Source organism: Apus apus, chromosome 3 (assembly GCF_020740795.1).
Source record: "Apus apus isolate bApuApu2 chromosome 3, bApuApu2.pri.cur, whole genome shotgun sequence".
Taxonomy (NCBI): Eukaryota; Metazoa; Chordata; class Aves; order Apodiformes; family Apodidae; genus Apus; species Apus apus.
The window spans coordinates 67,823,593-67,845,961 of record NC_067284.1 but is presented as its reverse complement, the minus strand read 5'-3'; the positions used below and the strand labels follow the sequence as shown (position 1 = coordinate 67,845,961).

The window sequence follows — 22,369 nt, the reverse complement described above, 5'->3', positions numbered from 1 at the left end:
ATCACTCTGAACAAAACTTGCATACAGTTAACCACACGCAAATAATTCAGCTTCTCAGTACTTTGAAAAGCAGCATTGATTCAACTGTGTCAGGTCATCAGGCAGTTTTTTTTCTAGACTTTTTATTGTTTCATGTAGCTGAAATTCACTTAAGTTCTGAACTGGTGATGTGCTCTTGTGGAAACCTTTGTGTTGTTCAAGTTGTGCATCTTGTTAAGGATGACTTCAGGGTGTTTTATGTTCGTGTTCAGTGGTCGGTATGGTTGGTGGGTTGTTTGTTGGCTTGTTTAGGGAATCAAAGGTGTTTTAATCCTTCTTTTTGAGAAAGTGTGGTAAAAGTTAGGTAAATTGTGGCGTATCTGGTTACCAGAGTCTTGCTATTTCATTTTTTGAGATCAAGAGAATAATTTCTATTCCTTTTTGCATCTGACTGCATGTTGTCTTCTGTAATTAGACAGTATATAGGGCTATTAATATGAAAGCATTCAGCAGGGTACTTTCTTACTGTCTGAAGAGTTTTGGTTGACTCAAATATTCATTAAAATCAAGGGATTTAACATGGTAGTAGCTGAAAACTCTTAACTATGTGAGATGATGAGAAGGCTTGGAAGAAGGTGGAAACAATCTAGGTAAAACACTTGCAGTTTACTGTTACTTCAAGGAGTCATGTCACAGAGTTTGTGACAGATGTTGTTAGATCAGCATAGGCTTTTCGGATTTTCTAGACTGATTTGTTAAGGTCAACTGCTGGCCATGGTGGGTGGCAGATGAGACAATCTGAACAAACAATATCTGTTATTGGATGGAAGATAGCTTTCCAGGAGTACTTTTACAGTACTTTGAAATGATAGCTGAAACTTTGTGACCAACTTCATAAATTGCAATGCTGTATGTGAATACAAGTAATTGTTGACTAGAAGTAAAATTAGACAAGGATATTAATGTGTGATTTCTTTTTTTTTTTCTTCTTTTTCCTTCCATTCTTCCCTAGCTTGTATCACAGAATTAATATTAAAATCCAGAATGTTCTAATGAGCCAAACTCATGATTGCTTAGCTATTTCAAAAGCAAGTGGAGATTTATTAGGATGGTGGCATGATTTTTAGTGGGTTGATTGTTTTTTGGCAGTTCTAATTTGACTTTGCACAACCACTTGGAGAAAGGTGTATAATAGCTTGGATAAAGCATGTGCTATAGGGATAATTGAACAAGTAGGGTGTCACAGTGTATTTTTGAAGTATTGTTCCTGTGGATCTCTTAGTGCAAGTCCTGCCTCATGACCGTCTGCAGGATAGTTTTACCTATATGTGGAAATACAGCAGAAGCTCAGCTCGTTATCTTGATTGCTCCTTTGCAGTCCTTTAGATTTCTGAAATTAAGAGGTTAAGTGTTAGTATGAGCACATGTATCCTAGATGGGATTGACCAATGGGCCTTCTGTGCCTTTAATTCTGTGCCAAGTCTTTCTTTTGGTTATCTCCTGTGTGTAGTATAAATTTCCTTATGTTTGAGAGTACTTTGTCTTCCAAATCTCCTCCTCTCGTGAGCAAACCTACTACTGTGCAGGGAGCTGGTTAATTTTAAGATACAAATGTTGTTCTATCTAACTCCCTTATCTGACCTGGGAATTCAGAGCTCTGTTTACTGAAAACACACAGTACTTACTGAGCCCTTTCCAGAGATCCAGCAACATCCTTAGACTTCAGGGTAATAAGTAATTTGAGGGCATGGAGGGGAAACCTACAACCCTAGTCCATTGAGAAAGAGTACTTGCTTCTTAGGGTGGCAAAGTTTTTCTATGTGGAAAGCCTGAAAATACTGATGGCAGGGTTCCTTGGATACCTAAGGTGCTGCATTGAGCCCTCATCTGAGTATCCTCACCAGTTCCAGTTGAGCTACCAAAAGCTGCAATTGTGGGAACTTCTATTAGGGGTGTTACGGAGTTCCTGGAGAATGTTACAGACTACCAGTATAGCCGAGTATGCTGTGGGATTTTTTACAGGAGCTGCCTTTTTCTTTAAAAAGGAGCTTAAAGTCATTTTAAAAAAACACCTGAAAACAAACACCTAAAACCAAGCTACTAAAGAACCAAAATGTATTACTCAAAGGGGCAAACTTAAGGTGTAGGTAGCATTTTTCAGCTATCTTACACCTCTAGAGTTGGATGATATGTTTCCGCATGAGACAGTGAACTAACAGAACAGCTCACTGCAGCTGCAAGAGGAGTTTCTCCTCCCGTTGCTAATCTTGTGCCAGAGCTGATGCACATCAGGCCCCCCCAGAAGCTGTTTAACCTCGCTAATATGGCTGTATTATTGAGTTAAAGCAGCTCGCAGGGAAGTCTGATGAGTTCCAGAGCTGGTGTTGAGGGATGGATGTGACTAGGAGCAGAGGAAAGGAAGGGAGGAATAAATGGCAAGGGCGTAGCAGGAAGAGAGACCTCTCTTCTTCTCCTTGCCAGCCAGCTGTTTTGCTGCCTGTCAAGCTGCAGGCATAGACTTCTGAGAACCAGGAAACATGTTCTGTCTGTCCCCTGTTGTAACAGCAGTTGCATCAGAACTCCATTTCTTAACAATGCTTTTCCATGCCGGTAACATAAACACTGACACCCAGGTGCTGTGAGAGATGGCAACAATAATGCACACAAGAACTCCACAGGATAAAAAGAAATCTTAAGTTTAGGTTAAACAGGACTCCCTATACTTGATTTTTGTAGGCGAGGGCAGCGTTTACCAGACTGACCAATTTCCAGACTTAATGGTATCTCTGAAAAGAACAGGTTGTACACCAGTGTTGACAATTTACTGATGTGAAGAAACAAATAACGAGCAAACAAAACCAAACACTTGATGTCTCATGGTACATGTGTTCCTGCCTTCATGTCAGTGTTAAGGCTTCGTTCTGTTCTAGCAAATCCACCCACCATTGAGTACAGCTGCATATAGCACAGTAATTGTAAATGGACAACAGAGACTAAATGCTAAACATCACACTGTGGAATATGACGTAACTATGGCACAACCCTTGCCAGTATTTCAGTTTGTCAGGGAATTATATACAAGTGTAGTATTGACCACCAGGTTCCATTTACTGTAAGGAGGGATGCAGTAGTTTATTCCATCATATAATTGTTCTCTTAAGTGTTCAAAAGGGCTGTGTGTGAGCTGCTTTAAGAGGCTGCCAGAGGAAAACTTTATAGTTGTTTCTTTGGCATTTTCAGGATAAAGTAGAAATATTTAATTACAGATATGTTAAAAAAAAGTTGGAAACTTTTTGCAAGTGTTTAAGAGCATTTATATTGTATTGACTGTGGTTTTTTTATTAACTTACAATTTGTATAGCAGAGAGAGGAGTTTTTATGGACTTAGTTTCTGGTTCCTACTACTAAAACAAGGATTACGTTAGGTTCCCTGGCTTTGTACAGAGAGTAAATATTTTTGTTAGGAAAGGAGAAGTATCTATTTTCCTTCCAGGAAAAGACTGTAAACAAAGAAGATAAATTTACTGTTGGAAGATGTCATTGTAGTCCCCTGCCTAGTGATACAGTGGTGTTTGTCTCTCCAGTTATAGAGTAGTGAGGTAGCCCTGTGATTATGAATTCTTTCCCTATCTATATTTTGTTTGGGTTCTCCCTGAAAAAAATTATATTTACTCAATAATCCATGCTTGGACTTGGGTTGATGATGTTGTAACTTTGAAAACATTCACTTAAGAGGCAAATTTATATAATCATGCAGGTTTAATAACTTCTGTTCAAGAGGAACTTCAAAGTCTGCTTGTTTGTAACTTTTTATCCTTTTATGATGTGGCTACTGTCTGTAATTAATTTCTTTTAAGAATAGTAGGGAAAGTTTGTTGAATATTTCAGTATTATGAAGTGCATGGATCAATTGAACTATTTTCATCGGTTACAAACATTTTACCATCTATCATGGAAATGACCGTAGGCAATTAATATCCTTAGAAAGAGTCATGATGAGTCATAATCTACAATAACTTTTATGGTGAGTGTTAACAGTGGATTTAACAAATTTCCTAAATAACACGTCTGTTGAGCAGCCTCTAGAAAATAAAGTTGAGGCAATTGCATTTTGATGACCTCGATCAGATGGTGTAGATGCTGTTTTCTGGTATTTAGTTTAATGTATGTGTCTTGACACTCTTCCAAATAGGATTAAATGCCCCTGTCCTTTTTTTTTTTTCCTGCTTTAGGCTTCCTCTTGTTTTGTCTCCTTGCCTCCTCATTTCTCCCCCCTCCCCCCCAAATGTCATTTTCAACAACAGGGACAGGCTGGTAATAGAATTCAGGCTGTTTCTTTTTTAATTTTATTATTTCCCCCCCAGCTTCAAAATACAGCCTATCAACAGGGTTATTTTATTGAAGCATCCACTGTCTACTTTGAATCTACCTTCTATAGTCTTTATGGTATTTAGTGTATTTGAATAAAAGAATTATCTGGAACTTCAGCTATACGGTGCAAATCTTGACAGATGTTAAATTGAAACTGGTTTAAAAGTCTTGTCATGTGTTATTAAACTACCAAGGCTAAATATGTTGATGCAGTTACGGTAGCAAAGTGTATTTTATTCGTAGTTCCAGAGAAGTGGTGGAGTCACCATCACTGGAGGTATTTAAAAGACATGTAGATGTGGTGCTTAGGGACATGGTATAGTGGTAGAATTTGCAGCATGCTAGCTTAACAGTTGAGTTTGATGATCTTAAAGGTCTTTTTACCTACTGCAGTATGATTTTATTATGATACAGAGTTGTCTATCTTCCATTGTACTTGGGATAAAGACAGCTAAAGACAAGGCTCAAAGTTAAGAGCACTATCTGACAAACAGATTTTCTCAAATCATTTGATAGTTCCCATGGTACCTCTCATCACATTCCCAGGGTAAATGTGCTGGATGTCAGACAAGGATTGAGCACACAAAGACAGGTAGTGCTGATACAACACAACTGGCTTTCTTGTTACTTATTTATTGCCATGGTTACACATATTTTTCATCTCTCCCAGATGTCTTTATTTTGTGATTCCACTTAAGTATGCAAAGTGGATGTATGTGGAGAAGATACTTCCTTGGGTTTACTTCAAATAATAAGAGTAACAAAACAGATTAGTGGGCAGGTTTTTCAATTGTAGAAAACATTTTTAGTTGAGACAGGTCACATTGCCAATGAAATGGACTGATGATGCATGGCAGGAGGAAGGTGATCTGTGTTACTCTAATGTCTAAATAAAAGTGGCTAATGCAGGGATTTCTTTAATATTCTAGGGAAGGTACTAAGTAATTTGATTATTTTGTCTGAGTTCTTGTTACTTGTTTTTAACCTTAGGACTTTAGTCTGTTTAAACCTCCCTTAGGACTATTCAGATGCTTTCTGCTGGTCTTTGAAACTTCTAGGTAAATTTTGGTTAATGACACTACATTTTATTTAATATCAAATAAATAGACTGTATTAGCTGTGCCTTGCTTGCAGGGCTTTTGTAACTTGGAGTAAAATTAAGTTTGTAGTGAGGAAAAATAGGAGTAGGTTTGATTCCTGTTTGAGTCTGGCTGTCAGCTTGGGGTTAGTGGCAAAAAAAACCTACCCCCCTCTGTTGATTCCTTAATTTAGGCTTTTTGGATTTTATCCTCAGCATGTCAGTGTTACTGCCTTGTTGCTATGATACAATACTTACTCATGTAATCCGCTGTAGAATATTAGAAGATCTGAGCAGAAATGTTATGTAACTTACAAATGTTTTTACAGCTGATGTTCATTATCTTGCAGGGTGTAACTATTCATCTCTTTGTAGTTATCTGAGTGAAATGAGCATCTTGCAAGATTTTTATTCAAAAGAAAAATCTTTTAAAGCTCAGAACTAACATTCTAAAGTATGAATTGTTCTTTGTGAGGGAGTAGTAATTGCTAGCTTTTTCAAAAGCTCACTGAAGTTGTTATGCTCAGCTAATAGGATCATAACTGTCAGATAGGGAAAGGGAGTATAATACAATGCAATTTTCTGGTATTTGAACTTTCAGGGCACAGAGAGCAGTTGTGATTACAGTGGAGGCATTTCAGTCCATTTTAACAATCACTTTTTGCTTATGGAAACTAAATAATTTTGCCAGACAGTTACTGAATATTAAAACCACTGACTGTTGTTGTTCCAGCCAGTAAATGGAAGGTGTTTAGATAAGACACTTGAGGAACTGGCATTATCAGAGTGTGGGAGTTGTTAAACTTAGGAACTTAAAATTAAGTGTGTTTAATTAGGATAATCCTAAAACAGTCAAGTGTAACGTCATTTTTTATTTATTCAGTTTTTAAAGTGAGACAAGATTTTTCAACACTGTTTTATGAGGAGTTGCTTTTTTTCTTGTCTTGATAATTTGCTTACGATGAAATAGTGCTAATTGCAATACTGCTATGAATGAATGATTCTGAGGAATTAGTAGTCTGTCTACAGAGAGGTCTCAGATTCTTCTGGGGGAGAGCATTCCTTACTCACAGATAAAACTGGAAATAATTCTTCACCAAAACAAGTGAAATCCCAACTGACTGATAAATGATGCGATGTGTTGTTGCCAACAAACAAATAAAAAACCCCAGATGCACTAAACCAATTTCTCAGTTAAAACCATGCTGCTTTTGTTGTGATTGTGCAACTTTTGAACAGTTACAATATTTTAAGGATGTATTAATGTTTTTAAGTGTACAGTACTTAATAATTCATCTCTTTTTAGAGCTAATGTGAAATGCTAACAGAGGAATTTTGCTTATCGGAGAAACTTCACTCAAATGAAAATGCCAAGTCATAGCCAAACGTTGTCTTAATGAACCAAAAAAGCTGGAAACCATTTCATGACTAAATTCTAATAAATTAGACTAAAGCATGAAAATTCAAGATTAATTCTTTTAAAATATTGAAGTTGATTTTTAAGGGAAACATTCATCACATGATGTCAAAAGTATGTGAAATATTTTGCACTGCTATAGAAAGACAAGGTTCCTTCAAAGCAGATTTTGCAGCTTTTAAGCAGGTTACATAATAAAGGATTAGGGAACAGAATGAGACAAATCGGATGAATGAAAGGTTGGTACAATGCCCTACTTCTGTACATGACTTTTGATGAGGGAGGGTTGATACTTATCAGTGTCTATGTATTTCAAATAAAGTTAATTCAGGAATTTGCTTTCTGTAAATATATTTACTGCCACATGTTTATCCATTATTTCTCCCATGAAACAAGTGGCGAACAGTGGGTTTCTCTTTCTATCATACTTCAACAGATGTTTTCAGTTTTGAAAATACTGCTTATTAATTTGGTATATGCTATAGAGCATACTGTTGCCCATAGTAAAAACCTGATAGCTATGCAAATACTAGCCAACAAAAGAGATTTAGAAATCCTGAGTTTGCTTCTACTTCCTTAAGTATCGGTTTGTTTTCTTTTGTAGATGCCACCTTCAATGAACAGCAAGATCTTTTTTGTCAGAAGTTGCAACAGTGTTGCGTACTCTTTGACTTCATGGACTCTGTTTCAGACCTGAAAAGCAAAGAAATTAAGAGAGCAACACTGAATGAACTGGTGGAATATGTCTCAACAAATCGTGGAGTGATTGTTGAATCAGCTTATGCTGACATAGTGAAAATGGTAAGTAGAATGCTCTTGTTACACTTTGAATTTTAATAAAATGTCATAAATTAATCATTTATGGCTGTGATGACATCTAACGCAGAATTGCTGTTCGTTATTCTGCTTTTAAAATATAATTAATTAATGATAACTTGGCTTACTAGATTGTTTAGAAGGCTTGTTAAAAATAAACAAACTACTTGAAAGTTTTAATTATTAAACTTAAATATGATGCATTCAGGGTAATTAAAATTAAATAACTGGTATATTGCAGATGCTTGCAGTCTGGTTAAGCTTTGAAGTTGTTCTCATTCAAAATTTGGAAATATTTTGGTGCTGCTTGTCTTTGGTTATTTAAGAATGGCAATGGGGTGACAGGCTAGGGGTTTCTGGTAGAGATTCTTGTGGGTGCCAGTGTCAACAGAAAGGTTTATCAGTGTAAGAAAGCAACCCTATTTTATAAATATATGTCTGTTGCTGTTTTGGCCTTGGAGAGCTGGGCTAGATTAGTCTAAGTGGTTTGCTTAAGTTGCAAACCACTGGATTATTTGTACTGTGCAATTTCTACAAATGGCTTGTTGAATAAGCAAGAAAATATTTGTGGTCATTATCTGCTTACTTTCCCAGGTTTTTTGTATGCATTTTCAAATGCTATGTCAGTGATGATTTGGAGTTGCCTATGCTCCATGTACAGGGAATGCAGCTGGAGGACATTTGACAGTAATCTGAAATATTTTAAAACTGCTTTTTCTAAAAATTTGAAAATAATGTATTTAGTGCCTGTGTATTTAAGCTAGTGATTCTATAAACTTTGGTTTGGTTTACATGGGCACAATGCTGTCTTTAAAAGTAGAAGACCGGTTCAAACATACAGCCTATGACTTTTGTAGTTTTCTATACAGTTCAAGCTGGCTTTTCTAAACGTTTTTGTTTGGGTTTTGGTTGTTTTCTTTTTCTGTGAGCTGCTGATATGGAAGATCAGAGCTTAAGTATAAATAAGCATAGAAGTTTTGCCATTATACTGTTTCACCAGATGCTTATTAAGTTTTAAACGAGTTCTAGGACACTGTGGCTTTTTGTATGGTTTTAAAGGACCTGTGTATCTGTCCTAAATGTTTTTTACGCCAGATAATAAAGGACAGGGTATGCCCACCTCTTCCTTGGCTGCTTTTATTTTCGCTGCTGGTGGCAGCAAGCTTGAATCATTGCAGTATTTTCTTACTCTGCTTGCCCTCTATAGCCTCTTGTTAGAAGAAAGAGTATACTAACTAGCCCAGCATATTTGTTGAAGGGAGAACTTCTTTTATATTAGAGTTGTTTTCTTTTCTTGGAGATAAGGTGTTGTTGAGCTGTTCTTTTGAGGTTGTTGTTGTTGTGCAAATGATTGGGCTCTGTGGATGCTTGTTTTTCCTTCCTTAACAAATTTCTATCTCCTTTTCTCCCCTAAAATGACAGAAAATTAAGGAGGCCTTAAAATGCTCAGTGAGAGCTTTTTCAGAGCTTGAGACAAAAGAACTCTCCAAGCCTGAATAGTATTCCTAGTCTCCCTGGCAACTGGCAGCAGAAAAGGTCTCTGCTGTGAATTAGGACTAAGTACCAGCTTTCAGAAAGAACTCTGGATGGGTTTCTCCCTCCAAAAAACAGCGTGTCAAGCTTCAGGCCTTTCTTTGTAGCAAAACTTCTATGAGATTTCTATTAGAAGAGTTGTGGTTTTTTGTTGTTTGTTTTTAAATTTAAGATTACTCAATGTTACTACGTTTAAAGAAGAATGCATTTGAGGTTTTTGCTGAGTTTGAAGGATAGTGTTTTGGGGACAAAAAAAGTAGAAACAGGCCTTAATGAAACCCAGCTATCATATGATTGGTAGTAAAGGATTAACAAACTACAAAAATTCACTTAGCAGAGCGGTGTTAGTGGCAGAAGCAGAGCTAATTTCTTTCCAAAGCCCATTGTCTTTCCCTAGATCCTGGGACCCCTTTCCTCCAGCTTGCAGAGAAAGGAGCCTGCTTTCCTTGAAGTTGTGCAAGTCTTGGAGACAAAGTCAACAACCCCTCAGAGATACCAAGAGGAAAAAAAAAAGTAGTTGTTCCTGACCAGTGGATAGGCAAGGCCTGCAAGTGAGGAGGTCCCCTGGCATTCCTTTCCTTCACATGGTCTCTGCTACCGTAATAGCTGCTGGGCCAGTACCACACAATGATAGTTTCTTGAGTTGTCCCTGCTCTGCTTGGATCCTGAAGCAGCAAGCACTTAGCTGAAATATACCAATGTCTTTTCAAGTCACCAAGGATGGAACAAGATTAAAAATAAATAAATATAGACATAATATTTGTTTAGGCAGATGTAAGGATTAATGCTTTTTGGTGTTCCATTATGGATGCCCCCTCCGTGGAAGTGTTCAAGGCCAGGTTAAATGGGGCTTTGAACAACCTGGTCTAGTGGGAGGTGTCCCTGCCTATGGCAGGGGAATTGGAACTAGGGACTTTAAGGTCCCTTCCAACCCAAACCATTCTGTGATTTTCCTACAATTCCTTTACCAAAGCCTTTGAATTAGGAACTGAGGAAGAGTTTTGCCTACAAAATAGTTTTGAAGGGCTAGCATAATTGTCTGTGCACCTCCTTTCTAGGTCATCTAAAATTAGTGTCCTCTGTCTTGAACTTCTCGATTGAAAGTACTCTGAAGCTAACAGCAAATTAAGGTTTGGCACTGTGAATATTTGAAGTTTTAGAACTTCCTGGGAAGTTAGAAAGCTCTATCCTTTATCAGATTTTGGAGCATAACAGAAATGTACCTCCAGTACATATTACTACTCCTTCTCCTTTTGCCTGTCAACCTCCCCTCATTCCCTACCAGCATATGAAATTCCAATGTAAATTAGGTTGTCCTACCAGCGTGCACAAGCTGTAGATTCAGAATTTCAGAAAACATCATGTATCCTTACCTGCACACTCAGAAATTGAAACTGAATCTAGTATCTCTCCAAGTGCTTAGCTCCTTGGGAAATGTACAGACAATAAGGGACTTCTTTGATGTTTTTTAATAAAATAATTGCTGTATCTTAATACCTTTCATATGTCACTCACAAAAATTTTGAGAGTTAATTTTGAAAACTAATGCTGGGTTTTTCTGGAAACCTATGTAGCTGTAAAAGCCTTCTACAATTTGTATTTTTCTAATCACAATTTTGGGATAAGACTGCATTTATAAAGGAAGAGGGATGTTTTAAATAATATGAGAACACAGAAGAATTTGTTCATAGAAAAAATAGAGGGTTTTTTAATCAATGCTATTAACAAAATATTGGAAAAAAACAAATGAGACAGGGAACAAAAGTATTTAAAACATAAGTAAAGGAACTAGTTATTTAGGGATACAGACTAATACATAAAAATGGGTACACAGTTTGTTCTAAGTTTCAAGTGTTCTCAGGAGACCAGAAGTGGTAGGAGAAGTACTGAATACTCTGAAAATTATAAAATAAATTTTCTAAATATCTGGACAAGGGGCTTGCTATTTGTTTCTGTCATAGGAGTATGTTCAGTAGTTCATACCTTTGTTTTGGACTCATCTTTTGCGTTCTGCAATCTGAGGTTCTGTGCTAAAGGGCTGACTGGTTCAGGTCAGCAAGATGCATCTAGAAATGAAAGGATGCAGTTTCAAGAGATATAAGAGATATTTCTGGAAAACTTGCAAGCAGAGGTAGGGAAGTTTCTGTAGGGGACTGATTTGTATGTTGGATGTTTTTGTTTAATACCTGTTGGGGGTAGATAATATCAAGTAACAGAACTAAGATTGTAGTCTCAGTTTTAGAGCTTGATTAAAATTCATGCTGTCTCAGGTGACGGTTTCCATTTTCTCTTGTGCTCCCTTGTATTTACAACATTAAGGGGCAACTGTACTGTTTTGGGATTTTTTTTTCTGCTATGCAGTAGTAGTGCCCTTCCATACTGAACATCACTTCTGTGCTAGAGAAGCAGTGTCTGCAGCTTCACTGTGTAGCAACAGGAGACAGTAACAGGTCATAGAATGAAATGTAGGAGAAAGGAAAAGTCAGTTTATGCAATAGCTTTATGTCTTGTTTAATGAGGCAGCTGATACTTCTATGCAGAGCCAGCTGGGTGGCTTCAGGATCTTTTAAAGTCCTTTTGCAAGATTCTTCAAACACCTTGGAGACTCCATGGAAGCTATGCAGTAGGAACCTTTGGTGCAAGCTGTCAAACATTTTTCTTGGTATTTAGTAGGCTTGGGTGGTTAGCAGCTATTTGAAACAGATCTGATTGAAACTACTCATAAGTTTAAAGATTATTGGAAAAGTTGGGCTAAACCTAGAAAAAGTAGAATTGAAATTAACTTGTTCTCTTTTGTTCGTGTTGAAGGGATTTAAAATCCAGTGGGTTAAATCTGGCAGGAGAAACTACATTTATTTTTCTTTTAACATCTGAAAGATTTGTCTTGTATCCAGACTTCTGTGTACTAGAACAATCCCTAAAGAAACCTTTTAAAAATCACCCTTTTGAAATTTATTTGGTATGACTATATCATACTTAAAGTAACTTGGTAGCTATTTTGTAAAGGTTTTTTCAAAGTTACTCTGTGTTAAATTAAAAAGTTACAATTGTTATGTATTTCCGACTTCCCAAAACCTTGAAACATCTTGACATTATGAAAGGTGAAAAATCGGAAACAGTTATTCAGTTCTTAATTTAAAGATATTCTTCAGTTAGAAGTAAGTGAAGAATTCTTAAATCAGATGTATTTGGGAGATTATCTGCCTTAAGATCTGCTTTCTCTGTTAAGAGAACTGTTTAAGTCCTAATTGGTTAGTCATGCTGTATTTGATGTCTTATATAAAACCTCAGCTCTGGGTTATAAATAGTTAAAAATTGGTCTTTTTAAAGGTAAACTGAAATTTTCTTAACTTCCATAGTTTCAGGGAAAAAAATTAAATATGACCATGTCTAGCTACAAACTTGTAATACAGCTGAGACAAAAGTTGCTTTCTTATTATTTTCACTGGCCTGTTTCAGATTTTTTGCCTGTTTGGATTTGGCAGTTTTGAAAAAATAAAGAATAAAAGTGACTTTTTTTTTTAAAGCTGGTTTTGTTTCATATAATTTTAGAATAAAAGCAATGCTTTGCTGACTATGGTCTGCAAAAGCATAACAAGTGATACAGTTAAACAATTTTTTTCTCTTGCAGATTAGTTCTAATATTTTTAGAACACTTCCACCTAGTGATAACCCGGATTTTGATCCAGAAGAAGATGAACCAACTCTTGAAGCCTCATGGCCCCACATACAGGTATGTTTCCTTTATTTTCAAGCCCTCTCGTAAGGCAGGAAATGTGAATGGATACTGAAGTAATTTTGTGCCTTTGGTAAGAACCTCAAAATTGCTTTCATGGTGCAACTGAATTTCTTCTGTACTTGGGGGAGAAAAATGGTGCATAAAGATGGCAGAATGTAAGTCTTCCAAATTGCTTAAGTACTGTTGTTTTTTTTGACAGAGTGATTACACTGTTCAAGTATTGTATATGTATGTTATTAAAATCTATGGATATTTTAGGTAATTATGCTTTTTATGTTAGAGGCTTGTTTTCTGCACTTGAGCAACTTTATTTTGTGATTTCAAGAAAATATAAGTGGATGTTAACACTTCAGTTTCTTGTGACAGTAACAAAGGGAGCAATAGCTTTTATTTTTCTTTTCAGCAAGAAATAGATAACTCCTCATTTTCCCCATCCTCTTCCCTCCCTCCGTGCAAAAACTTTACAATGTAGATGTTGTTGTTTGGCAACAGTTGGTTAGTTATTCTATTGTTGCACTGCTATGCCAATCTCGTGATTTTTACAGCATTGCTGTGTCAATCACATGATTGAGTTGTAGTACTGCTGAATTTGTTTTTTTAAAATGAACTGTAAAAGTTGAAAATAAATAAATTTACTTGTAATCATCCAAGCTCATATCTCAGGTACTTCATTGTCACGTTTAAATATGTAGTATCTGTTAAATAGAAGTTGTGTAGCAACTTTTAGTAGTGGGTAGGTTAATAGCTACCACACATCTGCATACTCTCCCCTCTCAAGGAAGTTAAAATGCTAGTCTGTCCCTCTAATATTATAGTTCTAATGTATCAACAAATGCTCTTTATTTAAAAAATAGACTTATAATATTGGCTGTTACATGTTCAGGATAGTATTTGAGACTTAAACCATGTAAGAAATAAGTTATAGCAAAAAAAAAAAATCTGGTGGCTAAAGGCTGTGATAATTATTGTCTCAATAATATATGGCTGATTCTAATTCAGAGGAAAACTGGCTGTAACTGAAGTAGATGAGAGGCTTGATTTTTATTTATTTATTTATTAGGTTTTAAGGGCTATGCAAATGTCTCTTGTAGTCAGTAGTGGCCTCTGACTTCAAAATGTCCCTGTGTGAGCAGTAAAATTTGTAAATGTTTGTTCGGTTCATTTTAGGTCATAAGTAAACTACAGTTCTTTCTCTGCAAAACAACTTGTGATTTCTGTGACCAGTTTTTGTGCTTCAGGCTTGTCTAAGATAAATTGAAAGAGGGTTGTAGCCCGTGATATTTGAAATTTTATTTTCAGCTTGTTCTTTTGCTTTTTCCTAAATGAGTTTTCACCAGGCTGACTGATCATTGTAGATTTCCCTCTCCTGCATCAGTTGTTCATCTTGTCCTTGGAACACTGCTCACTGCAGCACAAGGGAACAGTTTGTGTTTTCCTCTCCTTTCTTTCACAGTTCACGTGCTAATGGATGGTAGAAGACTTAACTTGATTAGTAATTGCCCTCTGGGAGCACAAAGCTGCTGGAAGTATCAAATTTTGCATATGGAGGAAGAGATGTGCTCACCCATTTTTCCCCATTTCCGTCCATATCAAACCCCATTATAACTTTTGATATAATCTAAAGAACTGCTTAGGGGAATGTGTGTTTTTATGTTTTGCTTACTGTGATTTGTGGTTGCTCAATTACAAACATTCAGAATTCTATGCTGATCTAACAGTCAGGTAGCCAGTTTTCTGGGAGAGAGAACTAAAAAAATCTGCATCTCTGCTTTTCCCTGGTTGAATCTGTTGGGCGTTTTTCTGTAAAATAGCATGATAGATAATAGCTTGTTAAGTTACCAGTGTGTGTAGTCACAACAAAAGACTCTTGACCTTCAGTAAAATTGAGTGCCACTTGAAAGACATTGCTTTAAAGCAATACCCAAGATGGTTTGTAACAGCCAAACTAAGTTGAACAGGTTAGCATTAAAGGCATTGTGTCTTTTGGAGCTTAGGGAGTTGCAGAGTTGGTGGAATTGCTATCTTAAAGAAGTAATATTTTAGTGGTGTCTCCAAGGAGGAAGATAGAATCACTGAAGTAGTAGGAGTTACTCTTTTTAGCTCTTTGACCCAAGCAGACCAATTTTTAGAGCCAAAATTGTTAGATCCAACAGTTCTCCCGTCAACTAGTATTTCCAATGGTAATGCTTCATTTAAACCTGAAGTTGAGCATACCTGTATCTTTTCTTCAGTCAAGAGCAGCCAGTGTCTGTCATGGGTAGAATCCGTTCTCGTTCCCCTAGTTGATAGCTGTTGTGCTTTTAAGTTTGCAAACATAAGCATACAGGAGAAGGGAGAAACTAGCTCTTCAGAAATGGCCATTACATCTTGCTTTCTGAAATGCCTGTGATAAAGCTTCATGGATTTCCCAAGGCTCCCGACGATTTCCAAAGTTATTTGAGACCTTTTACCAGTTGTACATATTTAGGAGCAGTGGTACTAATTATCAGGTAGCCAGACAAATCAGTAAGCACCAGAACTGCATGAATGCTCCTTTAGTGCACAAAACTTTGCTGTGATACAGCTCAGAAACTGGATTTCTGAGCAACAAACATTGTTTTGGTGAAATTTCTCAAAGAACAATAGCATCAATTACAGATCTAGAATTAAATGTGTTTCTCTGAAGCAGTCAAATGGTTACTAATGCATATTCTCCCTAAATTAGAAATGAGACATGTAACTGATTAATTTGTCATCATATCTTGAGAATCTTGCATGAATATTGGCTTTCCTGTTTTATAGATGAGATATACCTTGGTTTTGACCCAGGTCAGTATCTTAACCTTAATCTTGGACAACTTCTACCAAGATTTTGCAGCATTATTCTTGAACTTAGTTCTGCTTGCTGTTTATCACAGTCCCCTATACCTATTTATAGTAAGAGGCCATAATTTTTCTTCTTCCCCCTGTCCTTCAGAGGGAAAAAACATGCCAGTTTAGTCTTCACTCTGTCCCGTGATGACTCTAGTGGCTCCTTCTCTGAATCCTTACAGGTCAAATAGATTTCCTCAGATGGAAACCATGGGTAGGACCGCATCTCTGTCAGTATCTTTCTGGAATATCCTGGGATTTCATCTGTCACTTCCATGGCTTCATTGTGCGGATGAATCTTAGTCATACTATGGCGAACCGTATTCAGAACGAGTATCTCTTCCTTTCTTCTCTTAAACACTCTTAAGCACTTGCAAGTGCTTAGCAGAGCTTTTTCTAGGATCTTTAACTGTGACTTTGCAATCCTTGAGCTTTATCCTGTATCTGTTTCCAGGATCAACTTGTCCTTTGTTATTGATAACCTGTCTATTTTTTTTTTATTTTTTTTCTCCCCTTCCCTGGTGGTAGCTTCTGATATTCTGGCATCATCTACACAGTTATCACACATGACTGTTCTTTGTTGTGGTCACTGATGGAAATATTTAATGTAGGAATTTATTACAGAAATACTTTATGAAATTTAATTACAAAATTTTAATCTCTATGAAGCTGTACTAATAACCTCCTTCCAGCCACGTTTTCTGATTCAGTACAAACTACTGACACATGTATTTAGTTTCTAGTTTGAAAAAGATCAGTAGGATCGTAGAATGGTTTGGGCTGGATGGGGCCTTTAAAGATCACTTAGTCCAACCCCCCTGCAGTGATCGGGAACATCTTCAACTAGACCAGATTGCTCAAGGCTCCGTCCAACCTGACTTTGAACGTTTCCAGGGATGGGGCATCTACAGCCTCTCTGGGCAACCTGCTCCAGTGTTTCACCATTCTCATTGTAAACAATTTCTTCCTTGTTTCTAATCTGAATCTCCCCTCGTTTGGTTTGAAACCACTGTTCCTTGTCCTATTGCAACAGGCCCTGCAAAAAAAAGCGTGTCTCCATCTCTTTTATAAGCTCCCTTTAAGTATTGAAAGGCTACTATAGGGTCTTCCCAGAGCCTTCTCTCCTCTAGGCTCAACAACCTCAACTCTCTCAGCTTATCTTTATAGGAGAGGTGCTCTAGCCCTCTGATCATCTTCATGGCCCTCCTCTGGACTTGCTCCAACAGGTCTGTCTTTCCTGTGCTGAGGACTCTTGAGGTGGACACAGTACCCCAGGTAGGGTCTCATGAGCATAGAGTAGAAGGGCAGAATTGCCTCCCTTGACCTGCTGGCCATGCTTCTTTTGATGAAGCCCAGGATACGGTTGGCTTTCTGGGTTAGAAGTACACATCGCCAGCCCAAGTCCAGCTTCTCATCCACCAGTACCCCCAAGTCCTCCTCAGGGCTGCTCTCAATCCCTTCATCCCCCAGCCTGTATTGATACCAGGGATTGCCCTGACCCAGGTGACTTGACCTTGTTGAACCTCAAGAGGTTCACATGGGTCTCCTTCTTGAGCTTGTCCAGGACCCTGTGGATGGCATCTTGTTCCTCAGACATGTCAACCACACCACTCAGCTTGGTGTCATCAGCAAATTTGCTGGGGATGCACTCAATCCCACTGCCTGTCACTGATGAAGATACTAAACAGCCAGGGTTGATCCCTTTCTAAAACAGAGGGTGGGCTATGGAAATATTTAAAATTATACTATTCTATTACCAAGCTTTTAAAAATTCTGTCCTATGTTGTCTATTGTGCAACTGTGTGTTAAGCAGAAGATGACAAATTAAGGCTGTGCAGAGAAGCTTGGGTTTTAATACAGTTACATGACGTTTGTATACATTTAAATTGCTGAGATGAAAAGCTCTTGGTACACTCTGTCAGAGGGGAATAAAGAGTGAAGGGGAACTTGTGTTTCTGAACCTCTGCCTTGCAGATACAGCATACCCTCCTTGAGGAAATGTGTAAGTAACTGTAATATCAAGTCTTCTTAGATAAAACATACCTATTGTCAAGCACCTCTCTCAAGAGAACTTCATAATTGTAATTATTCATTACTCGGGTGTTTACTCTCAGTTTAATAAATAGTATTAGCAGTACCACTTGAAATGCATGCCTGTAAGTATGACCACAGCTCTGTGTGTTTTTTATTTAGAAGTCCAGTCAGTGATGTCCTTGTGTATCTAAATTGCATTTTAGTATTATTACTAATGAGTTCTGTAACTGGAGTTAAGAAATAGACATTGAGAACATAAGCAGCCCTGAATGCATGTAAACATAAGATGCCTTTCCGCTCAATTCTCTCTTAGTTAAGAGATGCCTTATGTGTATTTTATAAATCTTCCGTTGTTATGGAAGTACATTATTCTGTGTGTTGGACTTTACTGAAGTATATTTCCCAAAATATGGGACTTGTGCTCTGGCTTTTTCATGCCTCTTTGCTACCTCATTGCAGGATGATAGCAAATGGAGACTTGAGCTCAATAGAAATAATATACTGCTAAATGCAAAGGATGTTAAAGATAAATCTTTAGAGGGTCTTGTTCTTTTAATTGAGTGTTGAGGGTATAGAAATGTAATGTTAAGCCAAACTCTTAAGTTTCTGTGTATTAACTGAGCTTTTTACTATGACTTTTTCAGTTTTGGAGTTAGCAACTGGAACTTCTTTTCAGGGACACTTAGCAGACTTTTCTTTATCTGTTTAAGGAGTTATGTGATGTTACAGCACTTGATTTTACCCTCAGTGTTGCTAAGTGTTTGGTTACTCATTTCTACATAATATGTATTCTTAATATAGTAGGAATTGTGAATATATGTAAAACTCAGAACTTGTTTTTTGTCCAACAGTGATATTTTTAGTAGATGATTATTAGGCTTTGACTCTACTGGGAATTGGTGTTCTTCGTACTTGCTGTAATTCTTTTGTTAAATTCCAGCTGAGGCTTTTAATTAAGCGGTGATGTGTTAGGCCTCAGTTGCCTTTTGTACCTTGTAAGCGTGTGAATAGTCCCACTGACTTTATCGTGGTGGCAGGGCTGAGATCTGTGTTAGGGTATATTTATTAACATTAACATTTTCGTTTCAATGTTTGTAGTTGGTGTATGAGTTTTTCCTGAGGTTTTTGGAGAGCCCGGATTTTCAGCCTAGCATTGCAAAGCGATATATTGACCAGAAATTTGTACAGCAGGTAAGTAGTGAGTTCTCCTACCCCAGGTTTAACCTCTCCAGCTTAACTTACAGATGACTGTACAGCTAAGGAGATAAAGATTTCATGTTGACAGAGGGTTAGACAGTTGTTTCAAGAGCAGTTTCTGCCCAACTCTAAATAAACAGCAAATCATACTACACAGACTGTGTGTAATTAGTAACTTCAGAAACACTTGGTTTTCAGATATCAACCTAAGTGCTTTGCAATGCAAGATATTTAACATCTGTAAATACAAGTTGTGTTTTTAATGTCTGGAGTTTTTCTTGACTTTCAGTCAGATCAACGATGTGCTGATGAAATTGTTGTAGGGCTTTTGTGTTTTGTTTGGGTTTTTTTCATAGATTTATCACGGGAAAACTTACAGCAAACTTTTTCCTGTAAAAAGCTCATGTACTTACTGTACATGAAATGTGTTCCAACATCTGGTAACTTGTGTCTAGTTGGTGTTATTGTGTGTTAACCACAGGAGGAGACTCAGATAAGAAAGTACATAGGAAAATGATGTTTTGCCATTCAAAGTGCCATTCAGACTACAAGGAGGAAAGCAAAGTGAGGCTTCACTTCAAGTATAACTTCTCAAGGAATTACAACAAGGTTAACTCAGTGGGGATTTCATTACCATGTCAAAATATTTGTTTGTCAAGGAAGAGCTCAGCATCTGAAGAGTGCTGGCAGGCCATCACAGTACAGCAGTGAAAAGTAAAAACATAAGTGGACACTGTCTCTCCACACCTTCGGTGACTGCATTTAACTTCCACTTGTTTGGTTTTACTGGTCTTGTTTATAGGTGTTAGCTCTTTTTCTGTTTTATTTTACTTTCCCACAAAATTAGGCCTGAAGCTGCTGCTGAGCTATTGGGCCGTCCAATTCACTAATGGACCCATGGCTTTTAAGAGCCATGTTGCAGAGCTTCAATTCCTGACATGTCACTTGATCAAGAAAGACAATGCAATGAACAGCTAGCAATATATGGGGAGAAACAGTGGAGTAGTGATCCTGAGAAATTCCTTCTAAATATAAAAATGAAATGAGCCTGAATAAAGTTCTTGAGCAGCTGTTTCCAGTCCCTTATGCTGCTTGGTGTAGACATACTGAAGCTCATAGACATGGACTGAGCAGGAGATTGTAGTGACTGCTTGAGCTAAGTTACTAACTTGTTCAGCACAGTTAGTGTTTCTGAATATGCTCGTTGGACATGCAGGGGAAAAAAGTAAGTAAAATAATGGCCTGTAATGGGATTGGATTATCTGAATTGAAGTGACTATAGTCTTTTCCATAGCTTTGGAAAACTTTACAAGAAAAACAACGTATGGAAAATCTTGCTTGCTTATTGCAGCATTGGTCTGTATTAGCAGAGAATTAGTTAATAGCTACGTATCTTATGCTTATTTTATACCGCCTCATATTTAATAATTAATTGTTAAATTTCTTGTATAGGAACAAAACCAAACATGTTCATCACTCAGAACATAAGAGGAAAATGAGGGTGGGAGTGTGTGAAAGGTGTGTTTAAAATGAAAAAATGGGAGGGGGCAGGGAATACTGGTAATAGATTTGGACAGAAATGAACCAACTTCCAACAGCTCACTTCCAGTGCATTATCATTCTGTTAAATCTATATATCTCTCCCCTTTGCCCCTGGAGAAAAATGTGCATGAGTCTTATCGACTTATCCTGCAAAAAGATTCTGCAAAGAATTACCCTTTTGCTTAACCTTCAAGACACAAGCAGCTTTTTGAGATTAGTACAGGATTTTAAATAAGAAATTGTAAATATCTGAAACAGGTTTGATTCATTCTGATTTCTTAAAGACCAAGTGTAAACCACTTACCTAAGGTTTGATAATCTCATTCTTACAGTTTTGTTTTAATTTTCATAATGTAATAGTTGTTGGAATGGATTTTATGTCTGTTGTATAGAGAGTTTTGAAGGGAATTCAGCTGATGGGTTAATTTTTTAAAAATCAATTTTATTAAAAATCCAATTTTGAAAACAGTGTTGACGTCTGAACAAATCATTGGTTAAACCGATTGTAATTTTTCTAATTAAACTTGTAAATTAAAGCTAAAACTCAAATTGGTTAGTAACATAACAAAATGTAAGTCTTTGAAAAGTAATACATTTCAATTTAATTTTTAAAGTTGTTGGAGCTCTTTGATAGTGAAGACCCACGAGAACGTGATTTCCTAAAGACAGTTCTTCATCGAATTTACGGAAAATTCCTTGGTTTAAGAGCATTCATCAGGAAACAGATTAACAACATTTTCCTCAGGTATGCTGTGTGTGTTTGTATATGACTAGGTTGAGGAGTATTCTATCTTTCCTTCATGGTCTGGGTCTGCAGTGAATTATTCTTGAAATAAAAGACCTGCTTTGGGTCTGTGATCTGGCTTTCAAATATTTGAAGCTTATTGAAGGTCATTTCTTAGGAATCTGATCCCCTGTTTTGATTTTTGATGGTTGTCTCTTTTTGTAACAGGTTTATATATGAAACGGAGCACTTCAATGGTGTTGCTGAACTTCTTGAGATATTAGGAAGGTAAGTTTGATCTGATACAGAAAAAATAAAACATTTTATTGTGGGTGTTTGCTTCAGCTTCCTTGCTTTGGGAATGGAGGGGGAAAGAGAATTATTACAGTGAGGAAGTGCAGTCGCAGGTATAATCTAATACTGTCTGGGTTACCATGTGAATATCAAATTAAGATACAGAGTATAAATTACTCTTTTTTGGTGCAAGTTTATAAGACGACTGGCAAAATATTTTTCCAGGGTCTTGTTTGCCAGGTATATCTACTCTTGCTTATCTTATGTCTGATAGGTGACTTGTTCTTTGATTCAGTAAATGAATGTTTTGCCCTGCTGCTGAAAGAAATGCTCTAATCTTCAGCAGGCTCGTTTTCTTTAAATTTTGTTCAGGAAAGCCTTGCAAGTACCAGGGCTTTTTAATTGTCTCTTTTTTTACATTATTTCACTAATTTAATTTTTAACTTTGAAGTTTTTTGTGATTGTATTTTCCTCTTTTTCCAAAACTGTCACATGTATTTCATAGTAGAAATACACCTAACTCATTGTGGAACCATTTTGGAACAAATGTTCATGAAAATCAAATGAAAAGGATACCCTTATTTTCTCAGATTTATCTAAAATTTAGGGGGAGGGAAGCCCCAACCTCTTCCTCAGGGACTTTGTTCAGCAGCTCATCAACTCTTAAAAAATAGATTACTGAATCAACGAGACAAGATTTTCAGTTTTTTTTTGGAGCAAAAGTTTGTTCAACAATCTCAAATGTTTCAACTGCACTGTTAAAATAGTTCAAAATTTTATGTCATCTATTGTTTT

General features: G+C 36.9%; 1 protein-coding gene across 2 annotated transcripts in view; it reads left to right on the top strand.

The window, feature by feature from the left end:
- PPP2R5A (protein phosphatase 2 regulatory subunit B'alpha) overlaps window positions 1-22,369 on the top strand; it is a 46,086-nt gene that overhangs the window by 10,983 nt on the left and 12,734 nt on the right. The window contains exons 1-6 of one of the 2 annotated variants that reach the window (XM_051616333.1): window positions 6,980-7,084; window positions 7,450-7,646; window positions 12,826-12,927; window positions 18,916-19,008; window positions 21,171-21,301; window positions 21,509-21,568. In XM_051616333.1, coding sequence (XP_051472293.1) covers window positions 7,078-7,084; window positions 7,450-7,646; window positions 12,826-12,927; window positions 18,916-19,008; window positions 21,171-21,301; window positions 21,509-21,568 — 590 coding nt within the window. In that variant the 5' untranslated portion in view covers window positions 6,980-7,077. Of the gene's footprint in view, window positions 1-6,979; window positions 7,085-7,449; window positions 7,647-12,825; window positions 12,928-18,915; window positions 19,009-21,170; window positions 21,302-21,508; window positions 21,569-22,369 lie in introns of those variants that run through there. The other variant, XM_051616332.1, reaches the window with a different exon arrangement.